The 23,903-nt window shown below is 36.4% G+C and overlaps 1 protein-coding gene across 7 annotated transcripts in view; it reads left to right on the top strand.

Moving 5' to 3' along the window:
- The window catches only part of MYO9A (myosin IXA), a 284,585-nt gene that overhangs the window by 47,500 nt on the left and 213,182 nt on the right, over positions 1 to 23,903 (top strand). For 5 of the 7 annotated variants that reach the window (XM_081228012.1, XM_081228014.1, XM_081228013.1 and 2 more), the window contains exons 2-6: positions 4,166 to 5,079; positions 10,949 to 11,043; positions 13,669 to 13,731; positions 21,841 to 21,940; positions 23,460 to 23,516. In XM_081228012.1, coding sequence (XP_081084138.1) covers positions 4,240 to 5,079; positions 10,949 to 11,043; positions 13,669 to 13,731; positions 21,841 to 21,940; positions 23,460 to 23,516 — 1,155 coding nt within the window. In that variant the 5' untranslated portion in view covers positions 4,166 to 4,239. The remainder of the gene's footprint in view (positions 1 to 4,165; positions 5,080 to 10,948; positions 11,044 to 13,668; positions 13,732 to 21,840; positions 21,941 to 23,459; positions 23,517 to 23,903) is intronic. The other 2 variants (XM_081228009.1, XM_081228011.1) reach the window with 2 other exon arrangements.

Below are 23,903 nucleotides of genomic sequence, written 5' to 3'. Positions count from 1 at the left end.
TTCTTAGTAAATGCTGGTATGAAAAACAAAAGTCTTCCATTAAAAAGTTCACTTCTAAAGCTAAGTTCTCAAACAAATTAAGTCATCTAATGCTGAGAAACATACGAAATAAAATCAACAATCAGAAGAGCAGTTCACGCTGATGACATTAAAATATGAGTCTGAAAAATATCAGATTATATATTATTTAGGATTTTCAGGGAGGTAAGTAAGTGAGTAGTGTCTCTTAAAACTATATGACATACAGAGTGAAGTAAGTGAGAAAGAGAAAAACAAATACTGTATGCTAACACATATATATGGAATCTAAGAAAAAAAAAAAGGTCATGAAGAACCTAGGGGTAAGACGGGAATAAGGACGCAGACCTGCTAGAGAATGGACTTGAGGATATGGGGAGGGGGAAGGGTAAGCTGTGACAAAGTGAGAGAGTGGCATGGACATATATACACTACCAAACGTAAAATAGATAGCTAGTGGGAAGCAGCCGCATAGCACAGGGAGATCAGCTTGGTGGTTTGTCACCACCTAGAGGGGTGGGATGGGGAGGGTGGGAGGGAGATGCAAGAGGGAAGAGATATGGGAACATAGGTATATGTATAACTGATTCACTTTGTTGTAAAGCAGAAACTAACACCATTGTAAAGCAATTATACTCCAAAAAAGATATTTAAAAAAAACACTATGAAAATGACAGAAACCTTAGAAGTGAAAAGTGTGATTAAAAACAACAGATGGGGCTTCCCTGGTGGCGCAGTGGTTGAGAGTCCGCCTGCCGATGCAGGGACACAGGTTCGTGCCCCGGTCTGGGAAGATCCCACATGCCACGGAGCGGCTGGGCCCGTGAGCCATGGCCGCTGAGCCTGCGCGTCCGGAGCCTGTGCTCCTTAACGGAAGAGGCCACAACAGTGAGAGGCCTGTGTACCACAAAAAAAAACAAAAAAACAAAAAACAGATGGTGTTCATGAATGGGAAGTCAGTAGGATGTCAGTTTTTTCCAGTATTAATCTTCAAAATCATTGCAATGTCCATCAAAATGCCAAAAGGTTTTTTCATTGTAGTTGATATGCTGATCTTAAAATTTTTATAGAACATAACTGAAGTAACATTAAAGAGGAGCAAACTGAGGTGGTATGCCCTCCAGATATCAAAACTTATAATAGAGCAGTAATAGGTAAGACAGGCTTATTGATGGATAAATAGACTAGTGGAAAACAGTACAGAACCCGGAACAGATTGAGACTTATCTGGAATTTGCCACAGGACAGAAGTGGCATTATAAGTCAGTGGGGAAAGATTAGACTCTTCATTGTGATGCTGGTTCATTTGCTAATCTGAATTGACTTGAAAATAATTACAAGCCCTATCTCACAGCATACATGAAAATAAGTTCTGTATGTGTTAAAAGACCTACATAAGAAAAGCAAAATTTAGGCTTTTTAGAAGAAAATATAAGATAATAACTTTATATCCTTAGGATAAAGGAGGATTTTAAAAAATGATACCAGGAGATAATAGTATGTAGGTTTTAGAGCCAGACTGCCTGCTTCAAATCTCAACTTTATTACATTTGGTCAAGTTCTGTAAAATTTCTGTGTTTTCTCATTTGTAAAATGAGGATGATGATGATAAAAACAACCCTGAGGGAGGAATTGTGAGGATTAAATAATCCATGTGCAATGCTTAGAAAAATGACTAGTACAAATAAGCACATAGTAAGAGTTAACTGCAATTGTTGTTAATGTTGCTTCTTAAAAAAGAAATAATAACCTGTAAAATATTGATAAATTTATTAAAAATACAACTTCTCTACAACAAAAGGCAACATGAACAAAATAGAAAGATAAGCTACAGAATGGTAGGAGATATTTGTCACTCATTCAGCTGAAATTGATTAATATCCAGGATATATGAAAAATCATTCAAATTAATAAGGAAAAGACAAGTCAAAAGGGGAAAATGAATGAACAATCATAGCTCCAATGGCAAATGATAGGATAAGTGTTGACCCTCCTTACTAGTCATGAAGGAAATACAAATTGAAGTAATGAAATACCTTTTTACATGTCTTATATTGGCACAAACTCAAGTCTGACAATACTGACTTTTGGTAAGGAGGCAGAGAAACATGAGCTCTTCCTACACCGGCTGTGAAATAGTCAGTTGGTACAACTGCTTTGGAGAGCATTTTGTTAATATCTAGTAAAGTTGAAGGTGCTTAAAACCCAGCAATTTCACTCTTAGGTCTACAGTCCAGAGAAATTCTAGCAAAGGTATATGAAGAGACATGTATGAGAATTGCAGCATTGCTTTAATAGTGTAATACTGGAAACATTTTAAGCGTTCAGTGGAAGGATTTAGTGTAGTAGATTGATAAATTGTGGTTTAATTAATAGTAGATTGATAAATTGTAGTATAAGCATACAGTGGGAGTTTTTGAAAAATAGACTTTATTTTTTAGGACAGTTTTAGGTTCACAGCAAAATTGAGTGGAAAGTACAGAGATTTCCCGTACATCCCCTGCCTGCCCCCACATATGCATAGCCTCACCCATTATCAGCATCTCCCACTAGACTGGTACATTTGTCACAATTAATGAGCCAACATACCATGTCATATTGCTTGGCAATTAATGAATGTTACATGTATCAGCAGTTTATAAATAGAAAAGACAATGTTAAGTTATAGTGAGATGCAGACTGTTTGGTATAGCATTTTTTTTAAAACTTAAAAATTGGAAACAATACTATCTATAATTTATGGGGACCCACATATGTAGTAAAAATATAAAAGCATGTATGGGAATAATACCAACCTCAGGATAATGGTTACCTCTGCAGAGCAAAGGAAGGAGCTTTAATTATCTCTCTAATATTTTGTTTATAAAAATAATCTGGAGTGATTACAGCAGTTTTCAAACGGTGAATTTGGGTAGTAGATTTATGGCTGCTTTCTATATTTTCTATAGTATTCTATGCTTTTGAAAGATCATCTAGGAAAAAGGTAAACAGAGTATCTTCATTAGAGAGGACTTTGACAGAAGTAGTGTAGTAGTCTGAGAGAAGCAACTGAAGGTATTTTTCTTTTAAAAAAAAATAACAGCATCTATATGTTAAAGGAGGCAATAAGTGAAAAGGGAAAGATGGATAGCATATGGGAGCTGTTTTTTGATGGGGCAAGATACTGATAGAGATGCTAAGAAATGGGAAGTATCTGGAACATTTTCTCTGTAGACAGAAATGGAAGAACAGAGATGAGATGAAAATAGGAATACATTTTGAGTTGAAGTCATTTAAAAGAAATCACTGTTTTCTCAGGTATAAAAGTTGAAATCATTCTTTTAGAGGTGTGATATATGTGGGGTTTGAGAAAATTGGAGGGTATGCAGAATACTTGTAAGAAATGAAATAAAGTTAGATAAAAAGGCAGCATTGAAAGAAAAGGGAACGTTGAATAAAATTTGTAATGGTGCCTAGTTGTATAATTTTGTCAGCTTTGTTCAGCAAGCCAGGGGCAGGATCAATTTTGTTGCTCCCTTTACATCTTCACCTTAAGGGAGACAGAGTCCAGAAGTCCTTGAAAATATGTCTATTCTGTAGCAGGTTTCTCTCACTGTTTTCTTGGTTATAACTTCGTCTAGTTTAATTTCTGTTTATCTGATCTCATCTTCTTACTGTTTTTAATTTCACAAGTTTTTGCTCTGTTGATGCACTCTTTCTCAGTTTTGCTTTAACCTTAAGAGCTTTTGGGTGTGGGGTGATTAGATTTGTGTGACTGTTCTGTCCATCTTAAGCCAGTCTTCAATGAGGCTCTTTTCATATATAAAGAAAGAACTTGATTCTATTGCCAGGTACCTTAGAAACATTCAAGATAGTAGAGGACAAATTAATTTTTATTTTTACTCTTTGGGTTTTGAATTATTAATATAACAAAAGACTGAAAAAATTTTGGCTGTTTTAGGAAGTGTGCAGATTTGGACAATAATATGAAATATTATGTGATCTCAACGAGACTGTCTTCAAGAACCATTCTTATACTGAGAAGAGTTAGGATTTTTTGTCCTAAAAGGTGTAATCAACTTGATTGTTAAGCCTCTTTTTATTGAGCTTCAGAAAGCAGTGGCTGTGTGATGTGACTTCTTAATGTTTCACATCTTTTATGTTGCAGCAGTTCTTTTGCCACGAAAATGATTTGTGCAGTCTTGAACACATACTATCCATGCTGATGGGACAGGATCCAATATGAATATAAATGATGGAGGAAGACGACGCTTTGAGGATAATGAACATACATTACGTATATATCCTGGGACAATTTCAGAAGGGACAATCTACTGTCCAATTCCTGCCAGAAAAAACTCCACGGCTGCTGAGGTGATTGACTCTCTTATAAACAGACTTCATCTTGACAAAACAAAATGTTATGTTTTAGCAGAGGTAAAAGAATTTGGTGGAGAAGAATGGATACTCAATCCAACAGACTGTCCAGTTCAGCGAATGATGTTGTGGCCCCGAATGGCTCTGGAAAATCGCCTGAGTGGAGAGGACTACCGTTTTCTTCTGAGAGAAAAAAACCTTGATGGATCAATCCATTATGGTAGTCTTCAGTCATGGCTACGGGTAACAGAAGAACGTCGCAGGATGATGGAACGGGGTTTTCTTCCACAGCCTCAACAAAAAGACTTTGATGATTTATGTAGCTTACCTGATTTGAATGAGAAAACTCTCTTAGAAAACCTACGAAATCGCTTTAAGCATGAAAAAATTTACACCTACGTTGGCAGTATTCTAATAGCTATTAACCCATTCAAGTTTCTTCCTATTTATAACCCCAAATATGTCAAAATGTATGATAACCACCAATTGGGAAAACTTGAGCCTCACATTTATGCTGTGGCTGATGTAGCTTATCATGCCATGCTTCAGCACAAAAGGAATCAGTGCATCGTGATTTCAGGAGAGAGTGGTTCTGGGAAGACTCAAAGCACAAACTTTCTTATTCATCACCTTACTGCCCTCAGTCAGAAAGGATTTGCCAGTGGAGTGGAACAAATTATTCTTGGAGCTGGACCAGTACTTGAGGTAAGTGTGTAGAAATACTTTTCTTACTCTTAAACATATCTTAAAAAAAATAAAAGTTTGTTAGATGTGAGAAAATGAAATGAAACTAAATAGAAGTATAGACATCATTTTTAGTTACCAAGGAAAACTGGAAGATAGGAAAGCAGAAAAAGGCAGTGTGGAAAATTGAAAGGTGTGACAGTGGCAATATTTTCTTCAAAGGATGTCTTTGGGCCATTTCAGAGGATGCAAAGGAAAGTTGATTGGAGTCAGATATATCCCCCTGTAAAGGGAGACCGCAGGCGCAGGACTCCTGCCTGTGTTGGATTGTGGAAATAGGTCGTTGGGGAATATAGTCTTGTCAATATATTTTTATCTGTGCAGCCTTAAAATCTGTGCCTAGGATTGAAATTCTAAGGGTTCATTTTTGAAAATGCAGAGAATATGGGAAAAAATTTTTAGTTCTGTGTTTTAGAAGTAATACCATCAAGGGTAGAAAGGAAAGAGAATACACTATTTTTGTTTTAGAGCTGAAAGGAAAGGTAATATTACTTGTTTTTTGAAAGAGATTTTTGTGAGGTATAATTGCACATATTTAAAGTGTACAATTGGATAAATTTGACATGTATTGATATATACCCATTAAACCACCACCACAGTCAAGATACTGAACATATCCATTATCCCTAAAGTGTTCTCATATACCTTTTTAATGCCTCCTTCTCACCCTTTCTAGCCCACTCATCTATAAGAAACCACTTATGTGCTTTCTGTCACTGTAGGTTAGTCTGTACATTCTATAATTTTATATAAATGGAATCATGTAGTATGTACTATTTTATGTTTGACTTCTCTTACTTGGTTTAATTATTTTGTGTGAGTGTCAATAATTGATTCCTTTTGCTAAGACAGTACTCCATTGTATGGATATACCACACTTTGTTTATTCGTTCATCTTTTGATGGACATATACGTTGTTTCCAGTTTTTGGCTATAATGCATAAAGTATTCAAGTTTTTGTGTGGACATACATTGTCTTTTCTCTTGGGTAAATAGCTAGGAGTGGAATGACTGGGTCATATGGTAGGTATCTGTTTAACTTTTAAAGAAACTGCCAAACTTACATATAAATTTTACATACCATTTTATATACCCACCAAACAGTATATACAGTTTCAGTTATTCCATATCTTTGCTAACCCTTGATATAGTCATTCTTTCTAATTTTAGCCATTCAAATAGGTGTACAATGGTATCTCATGATTTTAATTTGCATTCTATAATAACTAATGATGTGAGCACCTTTTCATGTGTTTATTTGCAACCTATATATGTTCCTTGGTGAAGTGCCTGTCAAAATCTATTGCCCAACTTGTTATTGTTGTGTTTTGAGAGTTCTTTGTGTATGCTGGGTGCAGATCCTTTATTAGACATGTTTTGAAAATAATATACATTTTTCCCAGGTTTAACCCTCTTTTTTAAAATTTAAATTAAAATTTTTTTATTTTTTAGCTTTTTTATTGAAGTATAGTTGATTTACAATGTTGTGTTAGTTTCGGATGTACAGCAAAGTGATTCAGTTATACATATACATACATATTCTTTTTCACATTCTTTTCCATATGGTTTATTATAGGATATTAAATATAGTTTCCTGTGCTATACAGTAAGACCTTGTTGTTTATCTATTTTATATATAGTATATAGTTTGTATCTGCTAATCCCAAAGTCCTAATTTATCCCTCTTCCACTCCCTTTCCCCTTTGGTAACCATAAGTTTGTTTTCTACGTCTACGAGTCTGTTTCTTAGTAGTCAGAAACTTCCAAAAGAAAAAAAAATTGCCCAGGACCAGATGACTTCACTGACGAATTCTACTAAACATTTAAAGAAGAATTAACACAAATCCTTCAAAAATTCTTCCAAGAAATAAAACAGGAGGGAGGAACACTTTCTAATTTTATAAGGCCCAAAATATTTCACTGATACCAAAATTAAACAAAGACACCACAACAAAAGAAAATTACAGACTGATATCCCTTGAAACACAAACATTCTTAAAGAAATACTGGCAAACTTAATTCAGCAAAATATAAAAAGAAGTATACACCATGGTAAAGTAAGATATATATTAGGGAATGAAAGTTTGGTTAAACAATACAAAAATAAATGTATTATACAATATTAATAGACTAAAGGACAAAAACCACACCATCATCAGAATAGATACAGAAAAAGCATTTGACAAAAACAACACCCTTTCATGATTAAAAAAACAAAACAAACAAACAAACAAAAACACACTCTCAACAAACTAGGAATAGGAAGGAACTTTCTCAATCTGATTAAAAACACCTATTGGGGCTTCCCTGGTGGCACAGTGGTTGAGAGTCCGCCTGCCGATGCAGGGGACACGGGTTCGTGCCCCGGTCCAGGAGGATCCCACATGCCGCGGAGCGGCTGGACCCGTGAGCCATGGCTGCTGAGCCTGCGCATCCAGAGCCTGTGCTCCGCAACGGGAGAGGCCACAACAGTGAGAGGCCCATGTACCGCAAAACAAACAAACAAACAAAAAAAACACCTATTAAAAATTATAGGTTAACAACATACTTAATGGTGAAAGACTGAAAACTTTCTCCCTTTGATCAGAAAGAAGACACAGATGTCTGCTCTCACCATTTCTTTTTTTTTTTTTATTTGGGTGCACTGGGTCTTAGTTGTGGCTCGCGGGCTCCTTAGTTGCGGCTTGCCAACTCCTTAGTTGCAGCTCTCTGACTCTGGTTGTGGCATGTGGGCTACTTAGTTGTGGCATGTGGACTTCTTAGTTGCAGCGGGTGGGCTCCTTAGTTGCGGCGCGTGGACTCCTTAGTTGCAGCTCACCGGTTCCTTAGTTGTGGCATGTGAACTCTTAGTTGTGACATGCACGTGGGATCTAGTTCCCTGACCAGGGATCGAACCTGGGCACCCTTCATTGTAGCGTAGAGTCTTAACCACTGCATCACCATGTTTTTTTTTCCTTTTTTTCCCTTTCTTTTTTTTTTTTTTTTTTTTTTTTGCGGTACGCGGGCCTCTCACTGTTGTGGCCTCTCCCGTTGCGGAGCACAGGCTCCGGACGCGCAGGCTCAGCGGCCATGACTCACGGGCCCAACTGCTCCGTGGCATGTGGGATCTTCCCGGACCGGGGCACGAACCTACGTCCCCTGCATCGGCAGGCGGACTCTCAACCACTGCACCACCAGGGAAGCCCTTTTTTCCCTTTCTTGCTCTCTTTTTTGGTACTGAAATATAGTTGATTTACAATGTTGTGTTAGTTTCTGGTGTGCAACAGAGTGATTCACTTATACATATATATACATATTCTTTTTCTTTTTTCTTTTTTTTTTCATATTCTTTTTCATATTCTTTTCCATCATAGGTTATTACAAGATAGGAATATAGTTAGTTCCCTGTGCTATACAATAGATCCTTGTTGTTTATTTATTTTATATGTAGTAGTGTGTATCTGCTAATCTCAAATTCCAAATTTATCCCTCTCCCACCCCCTTTCCTCTTTGGTAACCACAAATTTGTTCTCCATGCCTGTGAGTCTGTTTCTGTTTTGTAAGTTTATTTGTGTCATATTTTAGATTCTACATATAAGTGGTATCACATGATATTGCTATCTTTCTCTTTCTGACTTCACTTAGTATGATAATCTCTAGGTCCATCCATGTTGTTGCAAATGGCATTATTTCATTCTTTTTTTATGGCTGAGTAGTATTCCATTGTGCATATATACCACATCTTTATCCATTCTTCTGTCCATGGACATTTAGGTTGTTTCCATGTCTTGGCTATTTTAAGTGGTGCCACTATGAATATAAGGGTGCATGTATCTTTTCGAATTAGAGTTTTCTCCAGACATATGCCCAGGAGTGGGATTGGTGGATCACATGGCAACTCTATTTTTTAGTTTTTGTTTAACAAACACACCTGTGGGAAAAGGTTGTTCTCAGTGAGTGATCTTCAAGTCAGGTCACAGAAAGATAGCCCTTTGAATGAGGTTTTCTAGGAAAATGCCTAATAGGTCAAATTGTGAGTTATCTTTGGGACAAGGCTTTAACTCTAACCCTAGTCTGATATTTGCAGTGGCTTCTAGGCTAGACTGCTTTTTAAAAAAACCCTGTAATTGTAGGGTGTCAGTTTTCTCTTCAGTGTGGAGCTAGGGAGAGGGAATTGGTAATCAGGTAAGTTAAAATGCCATCAATACCTGCTTTTCTTACTGAGATCCAGCTGTTTTCCTTGATTAAATGTTCTTCTACAAAGGATTATTCCAAGCCCTCGTTAATTTCTAGAATCATCAAAAAGTTGATGTTACTTTTGACAAATAACAATTTTTGTTAGTCTTATTTGTTTTATGAAGGGGAGATGAATTTCAGAGATCTTTACCATTTTCTCTGATCTCATTCTCAGTAATCTTATCAAGAGGTCTAAGTAATAAAATGTATTTTATATATTTACTCATGTGGTTACTATTTCTACTGTTCTCTATTCCTTACATTGATCCATGTTTGAACATGATAGCATTTTCCTTTCGCATGAAGGACTTCCTTAGTTCTTTTAGTGTGGGTTCACTTATGATGAATATTTTCAGATTTGTATATCTGAAATTGTCTTTTATTTGCCTTTATTTTTTAATGATTTACTTTAAAAAGTAGATATTAAAATTAAAAGAAATAACTTTACAGTAAAATTCTATGAATTGTAAACATATTAATTTGTGTAACCATTTATGGGTGTAGGTACAGAGTAGTTCCACTACCCCATGAAACTCCCTCATGCTATTCCTTATCTTCATACCCTCTGCCCTCCCATACTCCCATAACTTGTGGGAACTACTTGTTTGTTCTTCATTGCTGGTTGTTGTTGTTTTTTTTCAAAATGTCATATAAATGGAATCATACAGTATGTAGTGTTTGGAGACTGGCTTCTTTTATTCAGCATTATGTCTTGAAGATTTCATTTAAGTTGTTGAATATGTGAGTTCAACAGTGGGTTCTTTCTTTTAAATTTTATTGAGATATAACTTGAAATAAAATATAGCCATTTAAAATGTATGGTTTAGTGAATTTTGATAAATGCATATACCCTGTAACCACCATCATACCATCAAGCATAGAATATTTTCATTACCCCTTGTGTCCCTTTGTAGACATTTCCCACCCCCATCCCCATTCCCAGACAGCTTCTAATCTGCTTCTTGTTACTCTTGTTTTGACTTTTCTAGAATTTCATATTACAATATGTACTCTTGTGTATGGTTTCTTCCACTTAACATAATGTTTAATATTTGTCAGTGTTGATGTCTGTACCAGTAGTTCCTTCTTTATTGCTAGGTGATATTTCATTGCATGGTGTATACTTTTGATTATAACTTAGGAAACATATATTTTTCATTCTTTCTAAAATAGCACTGTCATTTTGTTTTAAGTAGATATAATAAAGCGTACATTATGTAATGAAACTTTATTTCCTTTATACTGTTCTAGAATTTTAATTCTTTTGATGTAATTATTCTTTTCCTAGCTTATTGCTATTTCACTTAAGCAAGATTTAAAAAATATATATGTATAAATATATCAAGAATATTTGCTGGCTCTGGAATGTGAAAGTGAAATCTGATTTGTAATGAGCAATAAGTTTTTAAAATTAAGATTTATTTTACTGAATAGCATAAAATGCTGTCTACTTGGTTTCATTTCAAATATTAGTTGCTTTCTTTTACTTTACCTTAACTATAAAAGTGAATTGCTTTTCTACTGTCTCTTTAACATTATTTTCTCTTTGAGCTGATCTAAGCAAGATTTTCCATTTTAAAAAAATAAAATTAATGAGAACTCTTTATTTTGACAGGCCTTTGGAAATGCAAAGACAGCTCATAATAACAATTCAAGTCGTTTTGGCAAGTTTATTCAAGTAAATTACCAAGAAACAGGCACTGTACTTGGGTAAGTAGCAGTAGCAGGCTTTGGAGCATGTTTATATTTTTGCCATTGCCCCTTCATAAACCATAGGTTGTTCATTTGCTTTTTAATGAGAATAGTGACATTAGTGTTTATATTAAATTTTTTTCTTCTCAATTATTTCTTTCTTTTGGAAAAGTTCAAACCTGAGAAAAGTTCTAAGAATAGTGTAACCCCCATATACCCTTAACTTAGATTTATAAGTTTTTAACAATTATATGCATTTGCTTTATCTTTCTATATTATTTCTACATTCATTTTTAAAAAATTGTTTTTGAGTAAGTTGGGCAGGTAACTTGACCCCCTAATTACTGTATTTCCTAAAGCAACCACAATGACATTTTCCTACTTAATACTATTTTTTTTTTAAATATCTTAATTGGAGTATAATTGCTTTACAGTGTTGTGTTAGTTTCTGCTGTACAACAAACTGAATCAGCTATATGTATACATATATCCCCATATCCCCTCCCTCTTGAGCCCTAATACTATTTTATACTTAAGATATTTAATTTTGTCATAATAATAATTCTTATTATACAGTCTGTGATCAGAGTCCTCTCTGGTTGTGCCAGCAATATTCTTTATAACTTTTAAAAAATTAATAGACTATTTTAAAAACAGTTTTAGGTTTATGACCTAAAATGAATAGAAAGTTTTAGGTTTATGACCTAAAATGAATAGGAAGTACAGAGAGTTCCCATATACCTCTTCACCCTATCCCCCAGTTTCCCCTCTTAATAATATCTTGCATTAGTGTGTTCCATTTGTGTTGTACCTTGAATGGGCTTTGACAGATGTATAAAGGTATGTATTCACCATGACAATATTATATGGAATAGTTTCACTGCCCTAAAGATCCCTGTGCTCCACCTGTTCATCCCTTCCCACCCACTAACCTTTGGCAACCACTGATCTTTTCACTGTCTTAATAGGTTTGCATTTTTCAGAATGTCACATGGTTGGAATTATATAGTATATAGCCTTTACAGATTGAATTCTTTGCTCCTTAGCAATAGGTATTGAAGGATCTTTCATGTCTCTCATGGCTTGGTTTTATTGGACTAATAATTTTTTGGATAATTGACATCTTTATGCTTTTTAGAAGTGTTTTTAGTTTTTTTATGTTTCTTGTTGAGTTTATTCCTAAGTATCTTATTTTATTTTTAATGTTGTTATTAAAATGTGATTTTTCTCTTGCATTATATCTTCTAAAATTGCACATTATTTGTATATGTGAAGGCTACTGATTTTTATATTAATTTTATATCTTGTTATCTTACTGAATTATTTTATTGTTTATATTAGTTTTACTGTTGTTTCTCTTAACATTTCTAGGTGTATTATCATATCTGCCTAGATAAATACTTTAAATTTTTTTCCTGTTCCTTGTATCTCTGATTATTTTCTATTTTGTCTGATTACATACCTCCTATACTGTGATAATATTGTTTTAGACCTTTGTGTGAATGCCTTTAATTTTCTTCACTAAGTAAAATACTGGCTTTAGGACATTTTATTGTGTTAATGAATTAAACATTGATTTTAATTTTCTTTGAGTGTTTTTGTCAGTAATGGCTATTGTATTTTATCAAAGGCCTTGTTGGCATCTATGGATATTAGCTTGATCTTCATTTTGGGATCTATTAATATTACCATTATTTTGCATTCCTGGGGAAAAAATATCTCACTTGGTCAATACAAAGACACAAACACCCACAGATGTACACGCACAGACATATTTATACACATACATATGTAAACTGGTTGTTGTGTTCTGCTTGCTAGTTTTTATTTATGATTTTTGTATCCATATTAGTGCTATATACTCACCCTCTATGCGAGTTCTTCCTTACGTCCTTTTTCCTTCTTGGATTGAATCGTATGTGTCTCTCTTGGTACATCCATAATATTCTGGTCATTGCTGTAAAATAAACCCTACCAACTCAGCATGATAGCTGCTAGTTTACCTATTTTCTCCACTAGTTTGTAAGCCCCTTGAGGACAGGTAGTGTATCACTTATTTCTGTATTTGAACAGTGCTTAGCACAGTGCCCAGTTAATGAATACTTACTGAGTAAATTGGTAAATAAGAAACTTATTTACCAGAATTTATTCCAGAATGTGGCAACAGCATGGATATATAAAAAAAGTATATCTTTGAGCATTATTTAGTAGTCTGGTCAAACTGTAATATCTGAAAAGATGTCCAGTGGTATTGAGCCTAGAAAGAAAGTAAAGTCTTTGTCACGGGAGGGTGACAAAGAATGTACAGTGGTATTGAGCCGGGAAAGAAAGTAAAGTCTTTGTCACGGGAGGGTCTTATGTGCCATGTTTTGAACTTCTGACTTTATTTTGCTTTGTTGAAAGAAAAAAAAAGACTTAGGAGTTTATGAACTTAATGTGGATGACACTAACAGTGTCCATAACACAATTATAGTGGTAAATGTACTCTGGAAGGCAGCTGTGCTCACCACTATACCACCAGCACCGGTGGTACCTGTACTCTGGATAGTATTCTTTATACTTTTGCATCTTCTCTAATAAAATATTTGTCTACTTTATATTAAGCTTTATTACTTATATCAATAAATTTTATTTTTCTTCTAGTGCCTATGTTGAAAAGTATCTGCTGGAGAAGTCCAGGCTCGTTTATCAAGAGCATAATGAACGGTACATATTTTAATATGTGTAATTAGATCAAGTTAACATTTGTATCATGTAGATTGACTTTTCAGATCTTTGTATATTATGACCTTTAATTCAGTTTATACCATGTATAATTTTATATATAATTGCTATTTCTCTCATGGGCAGAATACTGTACTTTTTAAGAAGCTGCTAGGAGGTCTTTTTTTTTAATGGGTATATAGAAATGTTGTCCTTTCTAAATTCTAGGCAAACTATCAGAACAGGAAAATAGTGGTATCTCAGGTGGGTATCGTTTTGTGAGCATTTTGCCTTTGGACCTTGTGTCACGTCTTGGTGTTCTTTCCCTAATTTGAGAAAAGTTTTTAATAAAGCTCTTAATTTCTCTGTAATCTTTGAGGTATATGGAATTTCAGAGCTGACATATATGTAACCTTCTTTAGATGAGGAAGCCAAATATCAGAGAGGTAAATGATTTGCTTCATGTTATAATGAGACAAAATGAAGAGCCAGAGTTTGAAGTTAAACAAACCTATATTCAAATATTGGATATGCTTTTGGCATATCACCTAACTTCTCTGCTTCTTAGATACTTTTTCTCATTTTGCAGATGGAACACTATCCTGAAGTTGTTTAGAGGATTAAATGAAATAACGTTTATAAAATGCTCAGTGTAGTCCTTATATATAATAAAATTTCACTAAACATTATCATAATTAATTACCTGTAAGCTTAGGACTAGAACTCAGACTTTTCTGTTAATTTTTTTGTGGCTAGCTGATGAGGAAATCTGAATTAGAGATGTTTCAGAATGAAGGGAAGAGAGTTTGGGGAAGAGAATAGCCTCCTGAAGACATGTAGAGGTATCAGATACGGCTATTAGAAGGTTATTAGTAACTTTTTCTAACACATTTTAATAGAGTAGTAGTGATAGAAGCCTGGTTTCCTTGGTTTTGAAGAATCAATGGCAGGAGAAGATCCAGAGCTTATATAAACTGATTCTCTGTTATCTTGCTAGATTTGATTTGTAGATGTATGTATAATCCTTATTACATGTTGCTGGATTTGGCTTGCTAGTATTTTTTTTTAACATTTTTATTGGAGTATAATTGCTTTACAATGGTGTGTTAGCTTCTGCTATATAACAAAGTGAATCAGTTATACATATACATATATCCCCATATCTCTTCCCTCTTGTGTCTGCCTCCCTCCCACCCTCCCTATCCCACCCTTCTAGCTAGTCACAAAGCACCGAGCTGATCTCCCTGTGCTATGCGACTGCTTCCCACTAACTATCTATTTTACATTTGGTAGTGTATATATGTCCATATATACGCTACCACTCTCTTACTTTGTCCCAGCTTACCCTACCCCCCACCGTGTCCTCAAGTCCATTCTCTAGTAGGTCTGCGTCTTTATTCTCGTCTTGTCCCTAGGTTCTTCATGACCCTTTTTTTTTTTTTTTAGATTCCATATATATGTGTTAGCATACGGCATTTGTTTTTCTCTTTCTGACTTACTTCACTTTATATGACAGACTCTAGGTCCATCCACCTCACTACAAATAACTCAATTTCATTTCTTTTTATGGCTGAGTAATATTCCATTGTATATATGTGCCACATCTTTATCCATTCATCTGTCGATGAACACTTAGGTTGCTTCCATGTCCTGGCTATTGTAAATAGATCTGCAATGAACATTGTGCTACATGACTCTTTTTGAATTATGGTTTTCTCAGGGTATATGCCCAGTAGTGGGATTGCTGGGTCATATGGTACTTCTATTTTTAGTTTTTTAAGGAACCTCCATACTGTTCTCCATAGTGGCTGTATCAATTTACATTCCCACCAACAGTTTATGAGGGTTCCCTTTTCTCCACACCCTCTCCAGCATTTATTGTTTGTAGATTTTTTGATGATGGCCAGTCTGACCAGTGTGAGATGATATTGCATTGTAGTTTTGATTTGCATTTCTCTAATGATTAATGATGTTGAGCATTCTTTCATGTGTTTTTTGGCAATCTGTATATCTTCTTTGGAGAAATGTCTATTTAGGTCTTCTGCCCATTTTTGGATTGGGTTGTTTGTTTTTGTGATATTGATCTGCATGAGCTGCTTGTAAATTTTGGAGGTTAATGCTTTGTCAGTTGCTTCATTTGCAAATATTTTCTCCCATTCTGAGGGTTGTCTTTTCGTCTTGTTTATGCTTTCCTTTGCTGTGCAAAAGCTTTTGAGTTTCATTAGGTCCCATTTGTTTATTTTTGTTTTTATTTCCATTTCTCTAGGAGGTGGGTCAAAAAGGATCTTGCTGTGATTTATGTCATAGAGTGTTCTGCCTATGTTTTCCTGTAAGAGTTGATAGTGTCTGGCCTTACATTTAGGTCTTTAATCCATTTTGAGTTTATTTTTGTGTATGGTGTTAGGGAGTGTTCTAATTTCATTCTTTTACATGTAGCTGTCCAGTTTTCCCAGCACCACTTATTGAAGAGACTGTCTTTTCTCCATGGTATATCCTTGCCTCCTTTGTCATAGATTAGTTGACCATAGGTGTGTGGGTTTATCTCTGGGCTTTCTATCTTGTTCCATTGATCTATGTTTCTGTTTTTGTGCCAGTACCATATTGTCTTGATTACTGTAGCTTTGTAGTATAGTCTGAAGTCAGGGAGTCTGATTCCTCCAGCTCCCTTTTTTTCCCTCAAGACTGCTTTGGCTATTCGGGGTTTTTTGTGTTTCCATACAAGTTGTGAAATTTTTGGTTCTAGTTCTGTGAAAAATGCCAGTGGTAGTTTGATAGGGATTGCATTGAATCCATAGATTGCTTTGCGTAGTAGAGTCATTTTCACAGTGTTGATTCTTCCAATCCAAGAACATGGTATATCTCTCCATCTATTTGTATCATCTTTAATTTCTTTCATCAGTGTCTTATAATTTTCTGCATACAGGTCTTTTGTCTCCTTAGGTAGGTTTATTCCTAGATATTTTATTCTTCCTGTTGCAGTGGTAAATGGGAGTGTTTTCTTAATTTCACTTTCAGATTTTTCATCCTTAGTGAATAGGAATGCAAGAGATTTCTGTTCATTAATTTTGTATCCAGCTACTTTACCAAATTCATTGATTAGCTCTAGTAGTTTTCTGGTAGCATCTCTAGGATTCTGTATGTATAGTATCATGTCATCTGCAAACAGTGACGCTTTACTTCTTCTTTTCCGATTTGGATTCCTTTTTCTTCTGATTGCTGTGGCTGAAACTTCCAAAACTATGTTGAATAATAGTGGTGAGAGTTGTTTTGTTCTTGTTCCTTGTCTTGTTCCTGATCTTAGTGGAAATGGTTTTAGTTTTTCACCATTGAGGATGATGTTGGCTGTGGGTTTGTCATACATAGCCTTTATTATGTTGAGGTAAGTTCCCTCTATGCCTACTTTCTGGAGGGTTTTTATCATAAATGGGTGTTGAATTTGTTGAAAGCTTTCTCTGCATCTGTTGAGATGATCATGTGATTTTTCTCCTTCAGTTTGTTAATATGGTGTATCACATTGATTTGCGTATATTGAAGAATCCTTGCATTCCTGGGATAAACCCCACTTGATCATAGTGTATGATCCTTTTAATGTGCTGTTGGATTCTGTTTGCTTGTATTTTGTTGAGGATTTTTGCATCTGTGTTCATCAGTGATATTGGTCTGTAGTTTTCTTTTTTTGTGACATTTTTGTCTGGTTTTGGTATCAGGGTGATGGTGACCTCACAGAATGAGCTTGGGAGTGTTCCTCCCTCTCCTATATTTTGGAAGAGTTTGAGAAGGATAGGTGTTAGTTCTTCTCTAAATGTTTGATAGAATTCTCCTGTGAAGCCATCTGGTCCTGGGCTTTTGTTTGTTGGAAGAATTTTTTTTTTTTTTTTTTGCGGTACGCGGGCCTCTCACTGCTGTGGCCTCTCCCGTTGCGGAGCACAGGCTCCAGACACGCAGGCTCAGCAGCCATGGCTCACGGGCCCAGCTATTCAGGTATTCCACAGATGCAGGGTACATCAGGTTGATTGTGGAGATTTAATCTGCTGCTCTTGAGGCTGCATGGAGAAATTTCCCTTTCTCTTTGTTTGCACAGCTCCTGGGGTTCAGCTTTGGATTTGGCCCTGCCTCTGCATGTAGGTTGCCCTCTGACGTCTGTTCTTCATCCAGATGAGGGGCGGTTAAAGTAGCGACTGATTACGGGGCTGTGGCTCACTCAGGCCGGGGGGAGGGAGGGGTACGGAATGTTGGGTGAGGTTGAGGTGGCAGAGGCCAGCGTGACGTTGCAACAGCCTGAGGCATGCCGTGTGTTCTCCTGGATAAGTTGTCCTTGGATCACAGGACCCTGGCAGTGGTGGGCTGCACAGGCTCCCAGGAGGGGAGGTGTGGATAGTGACCTGTACTTGCACACAGGCTTGTTGGTGGCTGCAGCAGCAGCCTTAGCGTTTCATGCCCTTTTCTGGGGTCCGCACTGATAGCCACAGCTTGTGCCTGTCTCTGAAGCTCGTTTAGGTGGTGCTCTGAATCCCCTCTCCTCTCACACCCCGAAACAGTGGTCTCTCGCCTCTTAGTCAGGTCCAGAGTTTTTCCCGGACTCCCTCCCGGCTAGCTGTGGTGCACTAGCCCCCTTCAGGCTGTGTTCACGCAGGCAACCCCAGTCCTCTCCCTGGGATCTGACCTCTGAAGCCCGAGCCTCAGCTCCCAGCCCCCACCCGCCCTGGTGAGTGAGCAGACAAGCCTCTCAGGCTGGTGAGTGCTGGTCGGCACCGATCTTCTGTGTGGGAATCTCTCCGCTTTGACCTCTGCACCCCTATTGCTGTGCTCTCCTCCTTGGCTCCGAAGCTTCCCCCTCCCCACCCACTGTTTCCACCAGTGAAGGGGCTTCCTCGTGTGTGGAAACTTTTCCTCCTTCACGACTCCCTCCCAGAGGCACAGGTCCCGTCCCTATTCTTTTGTCTCTGTTTTCTCTTTTTTCTTTTGCCCTACCCAAGTACGTGGGAGGTTTCTTGCCTTTTGGGAAGTCTGAGTTCTTCTGCCAGCATTCAGTAGGTGTTCTGTAGGAGTTGTTCCACATGTAGATGTATTTTTAATGTATTTGTGGGGAGGAAGGTGATCGCCACATCTTACCGCCATCTTGAAGGTTCTCTCTGCTATTTCTTTCTTTCTTTTTTTTTTTTGCGGTACGTGGGCCTCTCACTGCTGTGGTCTCTCCCGTTGCGGATCACAGGCTCTGGACGCTCAGGCTCAGCGGCCATGGCTCACAGGCCTAGCCGCTCCGTGGCATGTGGGATCTTCCCAGAATGGGGCACGAACCCGTGTCCCCTGCATCGGCAGGCAGACTCTCAACCACTTCGCCACTAGGGAAGCCCTGCTATTTATTTCTTAATGCTTAATTGAATCTTGTCTAGTTTCCTTTCATTTCAGCCAGAAAAACTCCCTGTAGCATTTTTTATGGGGCCCATCTGTTAGCTCTGAAGTATATTAATTTTTATCTGGGAATATCCTAATTTCTCCTTTATTTTTGAAGGATAGTTTTGCTGAGTATATAATTCTTGATTTTTTTTCTTTTAGTACTTTGAATCTGTTTCCTTTCCATGGTTCCTGATGAGAAATCAGTTGGTAATCTTATATTACGATCCCTTGATGAGGCATTTCTCTCATGGTGCTTTGAAAATTTTGTCATTGTCTTTCAACAGTTTTAATTTGTCTAGGTGTGGATCTCTTTGAGTTTTTCCCTCCTGGAGTTCATTGAGTTTCTTGGATGTACAGATTGATATTTTCATCAAATTTGGGGAGTTTCTGGTCATGTTTTTCAAATATTCTTTCTGCTTTTTTCTTTCTTCTCTTTTTGGGGCTCCCATTGTGCATATTTTGGTGTTCTGTATTGTGCATGTGTTGGTGTCTGCTTAATAGTGTCCCACAATCTCTGAGACTGATAATTTTTCTTCATTCATGGTTCTTTCTCTTCCTCAGACTAACTAGCCTTAACTGACCTTTCTTCAAGTCCACTGATTCCTTCTTCTGCTTGCAAATCTGCTTTTGAGCTCCTCTAGAGAGTTTTTCATTTCAGTTATTATACTTTTCAACTCCAAAATTTCTTTTTTGATTATTTTTGTAAGTTCTGTATACTTATTGAGAGCTTCTATTTGATGAGACAGCATTCTCATACTTTAGTTCTTTAAACATGATTTCCTTCAGTTCTTTGAATGTATTTAAAACAGCTGATTAAAAGCCTTATCTAGTGAGTCTAATGTCAGGACCTCCCCAGGAACAGTTATTATTGAATGTTTTTTCTCCTTTGTATGTGGTATATTTTGTTTGTTTGTTTGTTTGTTTAATTAAAAATTTATTTATTTATTTATTTCTGGCTGCATTGGGTCTTCATTGCTGCGTGCGGGCTTTCTCTAGTTGCGGCCAGCGGGGGCTACTCTTCGTTGCAGTGTGCGGGCTTCTCATTGCAGTGGCTTCTCTTGTTGTGGAGCATGGGCTCTAGGTACCCGGGCTTCAGTAGTTTTGGCACATGGGCTTCAGTAGTTGTGGCTCGCGGGCTCTAGAGTGCAGGCTCAGTAGTTGTGGCGCCTGGGCTTAGTTTCTCCACGGCATGTGGGATCTTTCCGGCCCAGGGTTTGAACCTGTGTCCCCTGCATTAGCAGGTGTATGTCTAACCACTGCGCCACCAGGGAAGCCTGTATGTGCTATACTTTCTGATTTCCTTGCGTGACTTGTAAATTTTTGTTGAAAATTGGACATTTTAAGTAATAATTGGACATTTAAAATAATCATGTGGCAGCTCTAGAAATGAGTTCCTCCCCTTCCAGGGTTTGTGGTTGTTACTTTTGTTTCTGCTGTTTGTTTTGTGAATTTTCTGAGCTAATTTGAAGTCTTTGAAAAGTATTCTTTTTCAAGTGTAGCTATTGAAGTATCTGCTTAGTTAGATTTAATGATTGAGCAGTGTGTTCCTTAAATGGTTGGAAACAGTAAGTCTCCCAGACTTTGCCTCAGGGCTCTCTATGGGTATTGGGCCATGACGTTTATTAACACCTAGGTAGGCATTTTGTAATTCTGCCTTAGCCTTTACTTCCTCCTTGTGCAGACCTTCTGGGTTAGTGATAGGTGAGAGGTTAGTATATCCTCTTGTCTTTGCTGAGTGGACATGCAACCCTGGGCATGGGCACAGCGTTATGCATGCACATGGCCTTTTAGATTCCCAGGAACGTATTGGGGCTTTTCAAAGCCTCTGTGGATGTCTCATTCCCCACCTTTTCCCTTTAAGTTTTTTGGTTAGCCTACTGTGTGCCCCAACTTTTATTCATCGCTGCAGGAGGCTGATATGTTCAAAAATTGCCTATAATTGTTTCCTACAAATGTCTCTGGGGCAAAGATTTTCTTACTGGGCTAACACTGAGTCAGGTCAAATAAGGATAGTTTTGAAAATGGCTCCTTCCAAGGAACTACCAGACAGATCAGATAATCATATTTCTCAGGGAATGAGACTCTGAATGAGCCCCAACCCCGTTCTGCCCTCTTTTGGAGGCTGCCAGGCTTAGGGTGTCCACCTCAGTTGTAAGCTGTTGGTATTGAAAGCTACCATGGATCTGGTAAGCAGGAGGTGGAATAGGGCAAGTTAAAAGGCCATCAAGCTTCTGTTTTTACTGAGATTCAGCTGTTTTTCTTGTGTAAAAACTCTCTGGATTGCTGTTTTCTTTTGGTTAATTCCTAGAGTTGATTCTGACAAATTTGCCAGTTTTCTAATTGGTTCTGTGGAGAGAATTTTTAGAGGTCTCAAGTTTACTGTATTGCTGCCTTCACATTTCTCTTTTGTATTCAGCACACAAAACATTATTTTATTTTGTAGTACTTATTTTTTATTTGGGCCACACTGTGTGGCTTGCTGCATCTTAGTTCCCCGACCAGGGATTGAACCTGGGCCACGGCAGTGAAAGCTCTGAGTCCTAACCACTTGACTGCCACTTGAATTCCCCTGTAGTACTTAAATATTGAATTTATCACCTTTGTATTAAAAAAATAAAGCTGAAACAGTTTACTAATTAATGTTTTCTTTTTCTTGTTGAATAATAACCATTAGACCATGTTCATTATAAAGCCATACTTTTTTGTTTCCAACAGGAACTATCATGTATTTTATTACCTCCTGGCAGGAGCAAGTGAAGAAGAGAGATTAGCATTCCATCTTAAACAACCGGAAGAATATCATTATCTCAATCAGGTGAGAGTTCATGAAAAGCATTTTGAAATGTAGGGCATTATTAAATTTTAGCTCTTGAGGAAAGTTAATTTTCCTAGTACTTTGTTTCTGAAACCTGGTTGATAGTGAATATTAACTAGCATTTTCATGTATGCAATCTAAAAATCTATGTGATGCAGTTCTTAAATTTTAAAATTATTATTATTCTTATATGAATTGGAAAAGATTAGTTATATGTGAACCTTTTGTTTTTTGTGAGACTCTTTAAAAGAATAATAAACTGTTAATAGATACTTCCTATTTAGAAAAATGCTTTACTCTTTCCAAAGTGATTTACCTTTTACAGACCACAGCATGTTAAATGTTACTAATGATTCATGCTTGCCCTTGTCAAAGGAATACTGAAACTTTATTTGCATGTTTGAAGTCTAATACATATACCTCTTTGCATGATATTATGATACTGACTTAGAGTATGATTATTTTTATAACTCAGTGATTATCCTATTAAACATTCAGTATGAAAATTCACTAAAGGAAATGACTTAGAGAATTTGTAACTTACCTTGTAACTCAGAATTCACCCCTAAACTTCCATAATAAGTAGTAATTCTCACAACTTTTCATTGTATTGGTTTCTCCAATTTTATTCCCCATATTAACAAAAATTCTAGAACTGGTAATAATGGAATTGGTCTGATAGTAGACCATTTAAATAACAGATTGTTTCCCCTCATTTTTTTGTTTGAGGCAAGATGTAATGTCTATGGAAAGAAATTCCTTTTGGGTAATTTAAAAAATTCTTATGAGGGTTTTGTAAGGAAATTGACACTTTGATATGGCTCGGTGATTGTAGTATGTATTTAGGGTTATGAAAGTAACATCTCAGACTTTTTGCAAGATATAGAGCATGCTGTATAACTGATATTTCCTAATTTTGAAACTACATATTTATAAAAGCTAATATAACTCTGTATTACTATATTGAGAATTTCAAAATTATGTTATATATCACTTCCCAGTATGACACTAGGCATTTTTACTGTATTGAATTTAAGTATATTAAAAAAAATCATTGATTTAGCTTCTGAGTATTTTCCTTTCCTTTCCTGTTTAAACTATTTGCCTTATATATAGGTGATTAAATATTTTCCTTTTTAAAAAGTAGTAATTGCCCATAAATGAGCTGATAGTTGTTAGTATTAGAGAAATCCAGTGTTTATTGCATCTCTTCCAGATATTTTTTGTAATCAGTGTCCATACCATACATATTCTTGTCATAAGGTCAGTATTCAGAGACTATGGGACCCAGCAGTTACTATATTTCAGAGTAACTGAATAATAACAAATATGGATTGGTTATGATAATATATGATCTCCCAGAATCTGAATGTTTATACTTAGTTCTTTCTTGTTTTGTGCTGGTATACAAAATAACTTTCTCTGGTAACAGCTGTGCTACGTGAGCACTACATCTAAGAGGTAATTAGAGAAGTGTAATAATCATTCCTTCTACCTAACTAATCTGCCTTACTTTCAGATAACAAAGAAACCCCTCAGACAGAGCTGGGATGATTACTGCTATGACTCTGAGCCGGTCAGTACAAGTGCCTAAATATTCTGTGTTCCTGTTAAAGGACCCTCACCTTGCTTATTTGCATCTGTCTTGTGACTTAGGAAGAAAATTAGCTAAAATACAAACAAAGAATCTAAGAAAGAAGATAAATCAATGTTTAATTTATTTGAATTGATTTATTTGTATGTGTATGGTTTATTGATTAAAAACCAGTCAATTTACCATTTTTGGATTGTTTTTGCTGTTTAGACTGTATTCAATATTTATTTTGACCATTAATAAATACATTGCATTCCTGATTTCAACATTGTTATGGATCCTTATGAACTATAGGATTTTTTTCCTTGAGATGTGTTTCTTTCAGTTCTTTTTTCAGTAGTTTAGTTACCCACATATTATGAGTAATAT

This window comes from Mesoplodon bidens (assembly GCF_964165515.1).
Source record: "Mesoplodon bidens genome assembly, chromosome: 3".
Taxonomy (NCBI): domain Eukaryota; kingdom Metazoa; phylum Chordata; class Mammalia; order Artiodactyla; family Ziphiidae; genus Mesoplodon; species Mesoplodon bidens.
Note: the sequence above shows the minus strand (reverse complement) of the source record. Positions and strands in the feature narration are given on the sequence as shown.